This window comes from Coloeus monedula (genome assembly GCF_965178545.1).
Source record: "Coloeus monedula genome assembly, chromosome: 6".
Taxonomy (NCBI): Eukaryota; Metazoa; Chordata; class Aves; order Passeriformes; family Corvidae; genus Coloeus; species Coloeus monedula.
The window spans coordinates 12577763-12591707 of NC_138786.1; the positions used below are offsets into that span (position 1 = coordinate 12577763).

Below are 13945 nucleotides of genomic sequence, written 5' to 3' on the forward strand. Positions count from 1 at the left end.
AGGCAAGGGCTGCTTACACTTCATCTTCAGCTCAAGCACGAATTCTGCTTGTTTTATTTTTGTAAGTGATATGGGAGCAATTCACATGTTAATTTTGTCATCTGTAAAAGGCTTGTGATAAAAAGAGTGATGGAATGAAAAGGAAAATGTGTATTTGGTAGGTTCCACTTGTCACTGCATGCACAGGAACCTGTCACAAGCAAATTGTGATGGTAAAGAAATACTTTTGATCCTTGTGGACTTTAGGATGTGTGGGCCTGAAAAGTGGATTCCTTGCTGACCTCTGGAGATAACTTTGGTTTGAATTCTTGGGAATTGCTTATCAGACAGACTATATGGCAAGCTGGGCCTCCACCAGTGTGTTCCCACTTTGGCTGGGTTCTAGTTTTCAGCTCAAATGCGAGGTGGGAAGAACATGTGTGGCTAGTTCCAGCTGCTTCCAAAAAGTTATTACATCTCAGACAGCTTAGGTTCAGGGGGTCCATTTGACTTAAGAGGGGAGAATGACCAATTCCCTGGCTGCAGGAACCCAGTGCTCCCTGGGATGCCTTCTACATGGAGGGACTGTTTAAAGCAGGGCTGTGTGGTAGGAGGGCACAGACCTTCCCTGACTCTGCAGAGGAGCTGACCTCTTTCTGTCTCAAATGCAGGCTTATTTTGTCTCATCAAATTAAGTGGTCACTGTTCAAGCAAAGCTCCTGTTGTAGTGTCTATTGCAAATCAACAAAAACGAAATTAAATTGCATCCTTAGGTGGAAATTTGTGTCTGTGGGCAGTGTTCTCTTAGCACAGAGTTGCTGTGCATTGGAAGCAGAGGAATTCAAGACTGACTTTGGCATGATGTAGGATTTACACAGACACATCTGACAGCTCAATCTAGGCTGCAGTCTTTACCACTGTGGGGTTAAGATGGACAAAATGATGAAAATCCAAAACAGAGTATAAGTTCAGAAAAATACTAATTAAATTTAGGAAAAGGGTCCTGTCTCAGATTCACTTCTGAGTCAGAGGCCTCTAGCAGAGAAAAAAGTACAACAGTATATTTAAACTCTAATTCAGATGCAATGGACACATTTCTATTGTCTTGATTTATATTACAATGGGTGCTACCTACTGTATTGCAGTTAAATGTAAAGGATGAAACACCAATGAACTATGATGAAATCAAAGCACAATTGCATATTCAAATGATACAAATCTGTACCCTTCCTAAAACTGCTTCTACTTGCTTCAAGATGCAAGAAGAGTCTTGTTTTCAATACAGTCACACATTCTTGGATGTGAGGCAGCTTAGGGAAGTCACCTAGATGGGTGGATGTGCTTTAGTTTGTGGAACAGTGTCTCTATGGCTTTGGTAGTGACAAATCATGACAGTAAAAAATGCAAATTGATACTTTGGTAAATATTCCCTTTCTTTGGAACCTGGGCATGTTTTATCATAAGTACATGTAGGATGTTTCTGGATTTACACTACGATATTTAAAGGGGAAATGCCTTAGGTTTTAATGGGACCAACTCACTAACTAGCATAACATTTTCAGCATCATTAACATGAACAGTAACTTCACCCACTTGTGTCAGAGTGAAATCTTATTTCTTCCGAACCTTCTCTCTCAATGAAGTGAGCTGATGATTTTTTAATAAAATGATAAAATTTCTGATTTGAATCTTATTTTTTTCTGGGAAAATTTAATGGAAAATAATAGGGTTTATGGTAAGGATTAATTTGGTACAGTGTTCTACATACTTAGATTTCCCAATCATTGTAGGAGTTAAAAATCAGAATCCCTTGAACTGATCTGAGGAAGACATTTTTTTATAAGCCACAGAAGAGTAACCCAATTGTCTCCTTTTCCAGTTTTCAGTTTAAATGGTGGAAAATCTAAAGCTTTTGGAAATAGTATAGGACTGCAATAGATTCTTAAAGCCCTTGTGACACAACTGTTTGATTACGTCAAGCTGGAATCGAGCATCTCATCTATTATAGAAAGAACAGTAGCATTTTGCTGCTGAAAAGCTTATTAATATATTGGATTTTATTTTTTTTTTTGCTTTTTGCTTTTCCCAGCGTTCAGCATCCTTAAGCTTTGTGGGCTTTCCAAACTGTTCAGAAATGGAATTATCTCCAGCAAGGTTATCCAGCTCGGCTGACCCACAGGTGAAATGTGCAGCTGCTGTGACACTTGGCCCGTCCCCAAACGCCCTCTGTGACTGTGATACTCCACCAGAGCCCCTGCCCAGCTACAGCCTGGCACTGGGCAGAGCTCCCAGTGACCTGAGCCCTGGGGCTCCTGCTGGCCTCACACCAGGTGATGCACTCCAGGGAGGCACCAAATGCAAGGTAGGAATAGCTCAAATTCCTCTGCTGAGAGGGAATCCACTTTCATTTACAGCATGTTGTTGTGTTAGTCAATCAGTCAAAGTAAGTTATGGTTTCAAGGAATAAAGTTTTCCTTATCTGGTATTTGAGGACTCATTACAAATTATTTTTTTAACATGAGAAGAAAGATAACTAATAATAAAATTCTGCATTTCTTTTCCCCCCACCCCCTGAAGCTGGAAAATGAAGACCTCAGTGCTGTGGATTGTCTTCTAGAAAACAGCTTGGCTACTGCTGGGCAAGAGGTAGTTAATGAATTAACTCTTTCTATGCAAAAAGTGATGGAAGAACCTATTAATCTTTCAATCAAAAAGTCTCAGCATTGCACTTCTCCTTCTGAACTGCTCAGCAACGCTTCTTTCCTGCCTGTGAATGCCAGAATGAGACAACCTAGAAGCAAAGAAGGTACCAGGCTTTTAATTATTTCCTTTAGGTTTTGGGGTTTTGTTTTTTCTTAGCACTGTGCATTGCAAGCATGGCAAAGCAGTATGCTTATTAATATACTTAGATGTAAATGTGTTTTTCCAGCAAGCTTCAAATATTATCAGAGTACTTAATCCAATGGAAAATTGTGTTTGATCTTATTTGTGGAGGAAAAACATGGAAATGATATGCTTTGAATTTGTAACATCCCTCATCTGTGAAGCAGAAACGAGTGTGACTGTGTGAAGTACCTGGAGTATTAGTTCTCTTAGAAGCACTCCTGTTAATGAGACCTGCAGTTATGACTATTGAAGAGCTGGTTTGAAGAGTCCAAATTCAATTAAAAAAACCCACATTACTTCTGAAATGTAATGTGCCTTCTGCTAAGTCTTTCACGTCTGTAGCATACCAAGTTTTTGTTAATACGTTGCACAGTGTGTGCCTTTGCTTGGCTCTGTCTACTGTGGAACATTCCCTTCAGCCAAGGCCTATTCCTTCAGCCCTAATGGAGAATTAGACTTTACTTAACTCTTTTCATGGGCAAATTGCCAACATCGTTGTGCTACACTGTAAAGCCTCATTCCTGCAAACTCTGAAAGTCAATGGGACTATTCATGCAAGCAAGGGATTGCAGGATCAAGCTGTTATCCCGTGACTTATGCCAATATTTGGCTGCATTTCTCTATAAAAGATGAATTCATATTTCTATCTCTGTGCTGTATTTTTATTCAGAGAATTCTAATTAGAACAAAGGAGGCCTAGCCCAGTGAGCCAAGGAAATGTATTTGTCTTCTCTTCTACATCCCATGCCAAATCGTGGCAATTATGCCACAATCATTTGTGTGAGTTGCAAGAATCAGGAGCACCCCTAAAAAGCTGTGCCTCAGTCAGGCTGAAGTGGCTCGGGGAGGAGCAGCTTTGCAGTGCCTGGTGTGGGCTGTGTGACACCACACACAGAGGCAGCCCCAGTGTTCAGAAACTCGCTGTCAGTAGTAGATGCTACACATTTGCTGGGTATAAAGTGCAGGCCCTGTTGTGCAGGAGGGTGGAAAGCTTTGAGTGTTGAATTCAGTGCTGCTCCCTTTTCACGAGGAAGGATCAGGAGTGAGCAATTCCCATCCTGCTGTCCCTGTTTAAGGGCATGCAGTGAGGGGAGACCTGAGGAGATACAGACACTAGTGCACCATAAAACATGAATTGTGCTGCAAAGGCAATGTTAACTCTGCTGGTGGCTCTCGGTAGGACTTGCTGGCTTCAGCATTGCTGTGCTGCCAAGCCTCATTCCTTCTGGTATGTGTCTCCAGTGACTCATCCTTTTCTAATAGCAAACCTAAACATTTCAGCTTAATTTAAAACAAAATAATTCTTATCCTAGGCACAAGGGATGTGGTAAAAATTGTACAAAATGTCATCATTTTCCCTCTTATGGCCGCTTTTTTTCTTATGACTTGCATAAACACCCTCCCCTCCCCTCCTCTTTTCTAGACTAAACAAATCTGATGGTTTCAGTCTCTCCTCATGGGTCAGGGGTTTGATTTTTTCAAAACCACCTCATTCCTGCTGTGCTATTTTGGGTTCTCTGCAATTAAGGAGTGCTGCCCACAGCCAAACGCAGTGCTCAGTTGAGGCCTCTGGGGTGCCATGCAGAATCAGGGTATCAGCTCCTTGTGTTATACATTCCTTGCTGCTGGTAATACCCTGCAGGATGGCATTCCTCTCTTCTGCAGCAGCAGCATTAGGTGGTTGACTCATGTGTAGTGTACAGCCCACTTTAACCCTTAGCTCTTTCCAAGAGCATTTTCGTAGCCAGTTGTTTTCCTTTGGGATTCATTCGACCCTTCATGAGCATAATACAGTTATCTCAATTTAGCCTTACTGATTTAGGAGATTTTTTTTTTCTCTGATGTACTAAGGTCTATTTTTAACTGAAAACATTCTCCACAGTGCAGCCCCTCTAGTTCAGTGTTTTCCACAAATTTTATAGGCACTATTGTTTGATGGGCCCAGTTGCTGGTGGACATATTGGTTAATGTAGGAACCCAGCATGACTGGAACATCCTCTGCTGTGACAGTGTGCAATGAGAGCCGCTCCTTCACCTCAATGTGCAGTCTCCCTTTAGTGATTCTGTCCATGACAGGGCTATCCACCCTTCACCTGAGCAACAATCACAAGTGAATAATGCCTTAGGTGTGATGTGAAATGCACCTTTCCTTGTTAGTCTTGATTTTATTGTGTTTCCTGTGGTGGGAAAAACCAGAGTATCCTAGAGGCACATTGCTTTCAAGCCATGGCTGATGTACAGTTGACCTGAGCTAGGTTTTCTTTTTAAAAGCATGTTTTCCTGGCCCTCTCTTATCTCGAGATAACCATGATATTACATTTGTTTCTTGTTAGTATTGGCTACGTCAAACTAATTCCTAACAAGAGAAGGTGAGAGTATGAAATTTTTCAGTGGACTTGTATTTATGAGGGCATCCACTGGGACATTTTTCTCCACCCTGTCCTATCTCCCCAGAACTGTTATTACTTGTGTTTAATGTCAGTCAAAAACTACAGCTATATGCTGCTAGAGCTACATAAAGCTGCAGCTAAATGCTTATATAGCAGACAGTTCTGAATTCATGTGTTCATATGTTACAGAGGTTGGAGGAAAGAAAGGAATTACAGTGTAACTTTTGTCCTGCGGTGGCAGATGGGAGACACAATTTTCTTCCTGTTTTCAAGTAACTGGAATTATCCAGAAGCTTCTTAGCATGGAGCTGGATGGAGACCACAGAGATTTCCTGAGCCTTGGGGGTTCAGACTTCAGTAGGTCTGTTTTCCTCAAGCAAAGGCTGTACAGCAAAGAGGATTACCTACGTCGCTCCATGTATATGGATGAATGTGATATGGCTGTGTACATGTATAATTCCCTGGGAATAAAGCCATTTCCACAAAATAGTTTGTAAATGCTCCTCAGATTTAGAACAGAAGCTGTGGTTAAAAGTAAAAATGAAAGACAAAGGCTCTGCACCAGAACAGAAAATAGCATACACATTTTCTATACATATAGATGAAATGATTCCATAATTCACTTATGATACCATATTAAACACCAGTCAGAAGTACATGAATATTGAAGTACTTTCTATCCTAATCTGCCTGTGATATTATAAATATTTTATTCGTTTTCTTATCTTCTGTTCCAGATTCCAATAACTGTGAAAAGGAACATTTTGAAATGGATATGAAAAGCAATCAGAATGTCAGGTAGCAGAGTCTTTTTTTTTTTTTTTTTTTTTTGTACAAAAGCACTGGCTGTGAAATTTTATGCATGCATTTAGAAAATTTGTCATACTTAATGATGATGGAGAACTTCAAAAGAATTCTAGATTCCTTATAGGTAATACTTCTGAAAGTTGTAAGATAGTCTCAAACTTGAAAACAACAATGAAAAAGAAGTGGTGAATTAATGTATTTCTGTGTAATTTTCCAGAATGAATAAATATTTGAAAACTTCTCACTTGAACAATTAGGAAATGTTAAGCCCCAATGAAAGCTAAAAGATATAATGGGAACAGAATTAACATTACGTCAACAATTTTATAAAATTTAGTTTTCAGCCACTGCTGTGATAATATGATAAAATTGATGATGTGCTATGTTCCTGTTGAAGCCAGCCACACCAAAAAGTACAAATATGACTTCAGTTGGGGTAATTAAGAATATACACAGCAGGGCAAAGCTTTAGCACAGAAGTTAGTAACGTATTTATGCATATGATCAATTTAAAGAGATTGCATTCATATTTCTTAAAGAATTGGTTTGTGAAAAAATGTCCAGATTTTCAGTGTTTGGCCACCAGAGTCACAGTTACAAAGGAGAAGGAGCAGAAACGATGGTGCATGAAACTGAATAGGGAGGAGAAGTTTGTGGAATATGGATGAATTTAATCATGTGTCCTTTTGTCTCTAGAGCTGCCCCTAAGGAGCAGAAGATCCCCTATGTGCGACTGGAACGTCTGAAAATATCAGCCTCAGAAGTGGGGGAGCTCCCAGTGTTTAAGCTCCAGCCACAGGACAATGAGCAGGAGGGCAATTTCCTCCTGGTAATTGAGTGTGGGACACGGTCCTCAAGTATGTCCATAAAGGTGAGTGGGATTGCCTTGAGGTTTTACCTGCCTTCTCTCCTTTATCCCGCTGGTTTCTAGGCACAGCTTCTGGAATACTGTACACTAAATAAGTCTGTTGTTTTGTTTCACCCTCGGGTACTTCTGTGGTGGGTTGAGGTAAAGACAATACAGCTTTTAGCTTGCTGTGAAGCTCCCTGCATCTTCCATTTCCAGGAAGTCTGTAGTGTTTTCATGCTCCAAGAAACAACTTGGCTTACCTGTCTGGTTATAAATACAAGATAAATAGCTTAAAACTGGCATGAATGTATATTCTAGTGAGAGGAACCGATCCCAGAAATCACAGTGTAATAGATTTTTAAAAGCCTTTTATTCTATTGCTTCAGTGGAGTCTTGAGTGTGAACTTCTTTCCACAGAAGGAAACAGGAATTGCTGGGGGGAAAAAGACCTATACTGGGGCTTTTTAGGGTGGGGGGTTTGAGCTGTTTACAGTAAAATTTGCAAGTAAGATTGTAGAATATCCTGTTTCTATCACCTGTGGTGTAGAATCTGCACAGCTCTCTCTCAGTGCTACTACACTGTGGTATGTGGAGGAAATGACCTGACCAGGGTGACCTGGCCAGCCAGTGGCAGATGCCAAGACCGTGGGCCCGCTGAACCCCAGTGCCCTCCCCAGTAGAGTTCACTGCAGAGAAGTACTTGGAAGTACTTGTTGGAAAATTGTTGGTAGTTGTGTCTTCCAAGTACAGGAAGTACTTGGCTATCTGCAGATAACCAATGATGTTTTATGCTGATGTATGAACATGATGATTGTGTGATCCCAAATTTTTCTTTCTCCAAGATAAATAAAGATAGTCCAGCTGAAGGACAGAAGTCCAAGGAAGAGAACTCAGAGGACAGAAAATTTCTCATCTCCCAGGCTGCAGGACAGACACAATCTCCTCCTGTAGATACTTTGTCTGTTGATCAGAAGCTCAGCAATGGCATCTCCAGCATGAAAAAATCCCCAGTTACTCAGGAAGTCAGTCCAATTGAAAACGAAGATTTCTGTGCTGTGTGTCTTAATGGAGGAGAGCTGTTGTGCTGTGATCACTGCCCCAAGGTCTTCCATCTCTCCTGCCATGTTCCAGCCCTGCTCAGCTTTCCAGTGTGAGTATGGATGACATTTCACTATCGTGCTGTTCCTGTTCACTGTCTGGGGACAGAAGATATTCTCAGGGATGGATGTTTAGCCTTATACAAGGACTGCACCTCTCACTTGCCTTTTTTGATGCTTTTTTGTCTTACATGCTAGGAACCAGATGAATTATGAAAAGTAGCTGTTTCCAGCCACCATGCCCTTTCTGCAGTTTACTGGCCAGTACAGCAAAGGAGGTGGCAGACCTGAACTTAAAAAACTTTCATATGACTCACTGGAGAAAAATAAAATCCTAACTCTAATGTAACATCTGGAGTGTAGACATCAGCTCTTCTTGGCAGAACAGAGACTAGCACAAGGGAAGGGCAGTCTGTGAATTCCTGTTCAGTTTGTTCGAAATCTTATGGGAGATGTAGGATTATCAGGGCTTCTGTGGAAATATTTAAGTCATTGGTTTCCCTAAGATATGTTCTCTCGCAACTTGTCGCAGATGGATTGTATGCAGTGAGCCAGAAATACACGTCCACATACCAAACTCTAAAAGTGAGGCTGAATAATGTACATTACTGTGGTGTACAATTCTGAATTCTGTTATAAATCATTACTAAGTGGAACCAAAGTCTGCTTCATTTGAGCCAAGCCCAAATAATTGTCTCAGCTGAGAAAAATATATTGTAAAGTATTAATTTGGAGATTCTGGTTTGTCCTTTCTGTTCAAAAACCAGGACTTTTCAGCTCTTGGCTTTTCATTCCTTTCTCTAGTTAGTGGAGTTATTATTACCTTCTAGTTTCAAAGCAGTGTGAAAACTAAGTTTTCCTGTTAGAGTAAACTTTCTAGACAAAATTAAACTCTAGTGAAGTAAATTAATTCCCTTAAGTAAAGTTTTATATTCATAGTTCTTTAATATATCTTCATTTATAGTTATTCAGACCCTGATATTGCAGAAGTTGCATCACTGCCTTCCCGAAATTCTTCAAGGAGATTCTGAAAATGCATCTGCTAGCAAGGACACACATACCCTTGCAGAATTATGTCTGTTTGGTTAGGGGATCTGTGCATTATCACACCTTTTCTGACAATGTTGATTTCTTAGAGAAATATGTCCATGATCATATCAGTTGATAATAAATATCTCGAATATCAAAGGGGTCTGGGTTTGTGTTATGAACCAATTGCTGCCTGTTTTTCCTTAATATTTTTTTTCAAAGCAGCACTTGAATCAGTGCAGCGGCATACACTGCTGGTAGATGATTTCAAACACAATTTTGTCATTTTCTTTTCCTTTGTGACAGAAAAAGAGCTGTGAAGAGAATCTGAAATGATTATACTTCTAACTGGATTCAAATCCAATGAAGAATATCTAGTACAATGGGCTTCAGATTGCCTGCTATCTTAATGCTAGTTAAGGATGAGACTTTCCAAATAGTGATTTCTGAGATTTGCTGTTTGACAAGGTTGTGGAAAAAATTCCCCAGGAGTTTTTTTGGTTTCTTGTTTTGCAGGGGAGAATGGGTGTGCTCGCTTTGCCGCAACCCAGTGAAGCCAGAGGTGGAATATGACTGTGAAAACACACGCTACAGCCACAGCTACAATGCACAATATGGCCTTGATGACTGTGACCAGAAGGTGGGAATCACTGTGCATTGCACTCTTTAGAGCAGGCCACCTGATCTCAGCATGAGGCTTTGCTTTTTCATGGGAGAGATGATGGTTTTGACTTGGCTGCTACTCAAATGTTACACACAGTGGTAAATACAACAAAAGCATTGTTACCATTTGGTTATATAATTCTCTTCTTTCTAGACATTGCTGCTCAATTTAGAAATGAAAGTCATGTTATAGAAAGATGAAGCAGACAGGTGTGGAAATCTTTTCTCCTTTGAACAGGGAAGACATGCTCAAGAGCAGAGCTTCCCTGAGTCATTTTTGCCTGGCTTTTTGACACTGAACCTTTTTCTTTTAAAACCTGGCATCTTCTCAGACTTGGGCCAATGCTGTGACATTTTTGTCATGAAAGCATATTTTGAATTTCAGTTGGACTGAAATAATCATGCAGTGTTCATATGTCCCATTAGTTCCTTTGAAGATGACATTCAGCCTGTTAACTCAGCCTAGATGAAAACTTATCAATATACACACCTATTATCAGTTTCCTCTGCCAAATCTTCCATGAAAACAGTGTCTTTTCTCAAAGTCCTCCTGGTATTTGAAAGACAGAAATTCAGAATAGATGTCCTGTTTATATTGGTGACAACTGGACAGAGAGGAGGAGTCCACACAACTGAGTGCAGATGCTGAGCTGGCCCTGTTTCCACTGGATTTGGTACAACTGGACAAAAAATTTTGGGAGTTATGTCTTGAACAGTGAAGTCCTATTTAAAAAATTGAGTTGATGAAAAATTCCTTTGTTTGTGAGAAAATATGGCTTATAATATTTTTGTAGTGCATTTTTATTGAAAGAGCCAAAGACAAGAATAAGTGTTTTACAAGTTAATGGTGAGTAAAAGGAGCTTTTTCATACAGTACTACTGATTTACATCTGTTTGCATGAATGGATATGAGCAGCGGGAAACATTGCCCATTTACCTCTTTCCATACTGTTGCTGCTGTTCTCTTAGTTGAGAGCCAAGGAATAGATTTGGAGTGCAGAAAGTAAATAATGATAGTGATTAATTCCCAAGAATTTCCAGGAAAATATTTCTTTTCTTTCATTTCTTGACTATCCTTATTTTCCAAGGTATAAGAATGCTATGAGGCAAAATGTCCCCCAGGTTAGAGTGAAGTGTGCAATTTTGCATCAGAAATGAACACTCCACCTGAGAATTCCCTTTTAACTAAGGGAAAAAGTAAATTCACTTGTTTTGAATTAAAATGTATTTTGATTCTGGCTTCCACAGAAGTGTGAAAAGCTGGTGCTTTCCCTGTTCTGCAGCAGTATGAGCCTCCCATTCCATGAACCCGTCAGTCCCCTGGTAAGTACTGCAAGTGCACGGATCAGAGGGAGTCCAGAGAACCTCACAAGTTCCTCCTTTGTCTTCTTGAAAGATATTCATGAGGTTTTATTCTGAACAGTATTGCTTCCTAGGGATGGGTGGGTGTTTTCCTCTTGCAAGTGCCTTGAAGGTGTGAGGCCCAAGGCAGGTAAACGCTGACCAATTTTCAGGCCACATTTGGGGGCCAATTTAAGATGCTGGTAGAATGGTAAAGGTGTATGAGGGGTTCCAGTGATTAAAAAAGTTGACTTGCCACACACATGGAGATTGTTGTACTGTCATAAGAGAGGTCTTCTCTAGAAGCAACCCCGAACCCCCTCTTTTCTTCTGCTGTGCACAAAGAGGGTGAATGTGACTGCGTGCAGGGGAAGACGTAGAGATTTCTGCTTCACCCATGTACTCAGCATTTGCAGTATTTAACTGTCTGCCTTAAGGGAGATGGAGACTCACACTATTTGTAACAATAGAATACAATGTGCTACAAGTTGAAGGGGGGAAAAATAAAGGTTTTATGTGAAGGAGTAGTCCAAATAATGATATAAACCCCGTTCCACCTAATAAAGCTTGCAATGAACTTACGGAACAGATTACCTAATATGTAGGCTTGGACCCAGAAAGATGTAAGGAATGGGATATCCTGGTGGCTGGTGCCCATTGAAAAAGACTTTTGTTGAACTTTTAAAAGAGTGCACAGTACCATATTTTGAGTCACTCTTGACAGACTACTTCCCACGTTATCAGCTGAAAGTATCGCAGCACATTCTTTTTGTAATTGTTTAGGGAAAATGTCAGCTAATTTATCAATGTTACATATATTATTGATCATGGCAAAATCGGGGTTATTGTTATCTGGGGATAAACTTTACAAAGTGCAAGCAGTAGAGTTGTCACTGAAGCATGCTATTTTCAAGATCAATCTTGCAAGCAAATATGTTTTAATCAAACCAACAAGCATCCAGGAAGATGTGCAAGTACAGGAACTAAAAGATTAGAGCTCTCTGCCCTGATGCAAGGACTCCTCTGCAATGACTTTTGTCCAAACTTGCATAGTCATCGCTGGAGTGGAAATGTTTTAATTAAAAATGTCACATACCTGTGTTTTATTCTTATTGCAGGCTCGGCATTATTATCAGATCATCAAAAGGCCAATGGATTTGTCCACCATACGAAAGAAGCTGCAAAAAAAGGACAAGTCCCACTATTCTGCACCTGAGGAACTTGTGACTGACGTGCGTCTCATGTTTTGGAACTGTGCAAAGTTCAATTATGTATGTTTCTAATATGCATGGGTGGGGGGTACACAGCAGGGGGTGGCTCCTTCAATGGCTGTCACTCTGGAGCAAGTACTGGTTCTATGGAAATCAGATACAGAATTGGGATAAACAGAAGTATTAATCAGTTTTGTTCTTTGGAAACGATGTTAGGGTTTTTTTTAATGACAGGAACGAAGTTTTATGAAGTTATATGTGTGTCTGAGAACTTGAGACACATATGGATCTAAAATTAAAGAGGGATGTCTTCACAGACAACTCTGTGGAATGTTGTTGAGTTTGCTGGGAGAGGCCAGTCACAGCCAGCAAAATACCTAGGGAAAATCAAATGCATAGAAATTCCTAAGCAGTGATGACTGCTGTTCTTCCTAGTTCACCGCACATCTCTTTTTCTTAGAGGTGCACAAATGTGTTCCTTAGTAGCAGCATCTGGTTTTTACTTACACTGGAAATGCAGAGGGACTAATGGGCTGTAGAAAGTGTGCAGGGACTAATGGAGATGTAGCAGACAGAGCCAAGGTGAGATGTTGTGGTGGGGTAGTTATTTGGGTTTGATCCTTGATGATTTCTGCCTGTGGTAGCACTGAATGGTTATTCATTCCCTTACAGCCAGATTCCGAGGTTGCTGAGGCTGGACGATGCCTGGATGAGTTCTTTGAGGACAAACTGAAAGAGATTTATCCAGACAGGCATTTCCCTTCAATGCAGCAAGATGACTCTGATTCTGAAGATGTGGAAAGCCAGAACAGCCAGGTGCCATGCCAGGATTTCCAGTGGCCGTCGTACGGGCAGGAGTGCGTTCAGCCCAAAAGGAAACGGCGCCACGCTGTAAGATTGCAAAAGCAAAAGCATTTGGTTGCTAAGTGGCCACCCTGCTAACTGTTTGCAGCTACTGATGGGAAGTTTTGGCAGGACTGTCTAGGAAAACTGTCAAGCTTCTATCACAGATGTGTGATCAGTTCTACAATTTTATGTCAAGGTCCCTTGAGTGGAATAAAATGTCAGATGTGTATAAGTGTGTGAGCAGGAGCAAATGAAGCTTCTCAGGCTGCACAGTTATCTTCCTAGCAGAAAGCTCTGTCAAGGTTTGTAAAAAGACTAAGCCCTTTAGCTATTCATTGTTTGTTTCCTTTGTACACAGGAAAGCGAAAAAACTAAAAGAATGATGTTTCAGCCAGCTAACATCCTTCCTCAGGTATGACCTCCTCAAGATAAGAGATTTGAGGAATCCAGCAGCGTGACTGTCAGAGTTAAGGTGTGTGGGAGGAAAGAAAAGCACTTGGGCTGTTTATTTAAACTCTCCTATTCTGCTGACCATATGCCTTATTTCCAGATCTTGTGGATAGACAACAGATCCAAAATGTTTAAATCTGTCAATATTCCACCTGTTAAATCACGTGTATGTCTTCCAGTGTTTACACTGAAGTACTAATGTTTTGGTCATAGGTAATGATAAATAATAATATCTCATACTGCAGTACTGTTTCATAATCTGTTGAATGTGACATCTCTATTTTATAGAGCACAGGTAACCATGTAATAATCTGGCAATCTCAATGTGAATGTTGGCCATGCTTTGTGACAAATACAATGTGTAACCATTAAGGCTGTAATCCTGTTGTCTTATTC

General features: G+C 40.4%; 1 protein-coding gene across 1 annotated transcript in view; it reads left to right on the plus strand.

Annotated features, from left to right (window-relative positions):
• TRIM66 (tripartite motif containing 66) overlaps positions 1 to 13517 on the plus strand; it is a gene marked incomplete at both ends in the record, with an annotated part of 44150 nt that extends 30633 nt beyond the window's left edge. The window contains 10 exons of the mRNA XM_082282987.1: positions 2069 to 2341; positions 2557 to 2785; positions 5993 to 6053; positions 6759 to 6933; positions 7755 to 8062; positions 9555 to 9678; positions 10950 to 11024; positions 12161 to 12313; positions 12926 to 13144; positions 13458 to 13517. Of these exons, the coding sequence (XP_082139113.1) occupies positions 2069 to 2341; positions 2557 to 2785; positions 5993 to 6053; positions 6759 to 6933; positions 7755 to 8062; positions 9555 to 9678; positions 10950 to 11024; positions 12161 to 12313; positions 12926 to 13144; positions 13458 to 13517 (1677 nt within the window). The remainder of the gene's footprint in view (positions 1 to 2068; positions 2342 to 2556; positions 2786 to 5992; positions 6054 to 6758; positions 6934 to 7754; positions 8063 to 9554; positions 9679 to 10949; positions 11025 to 12160; positions 12314 to 12925; positions 13145 to 13457) is intronic.
• Between the last annotated feature and the right edge of the window lie 428 nt (positions 13518 to 13945).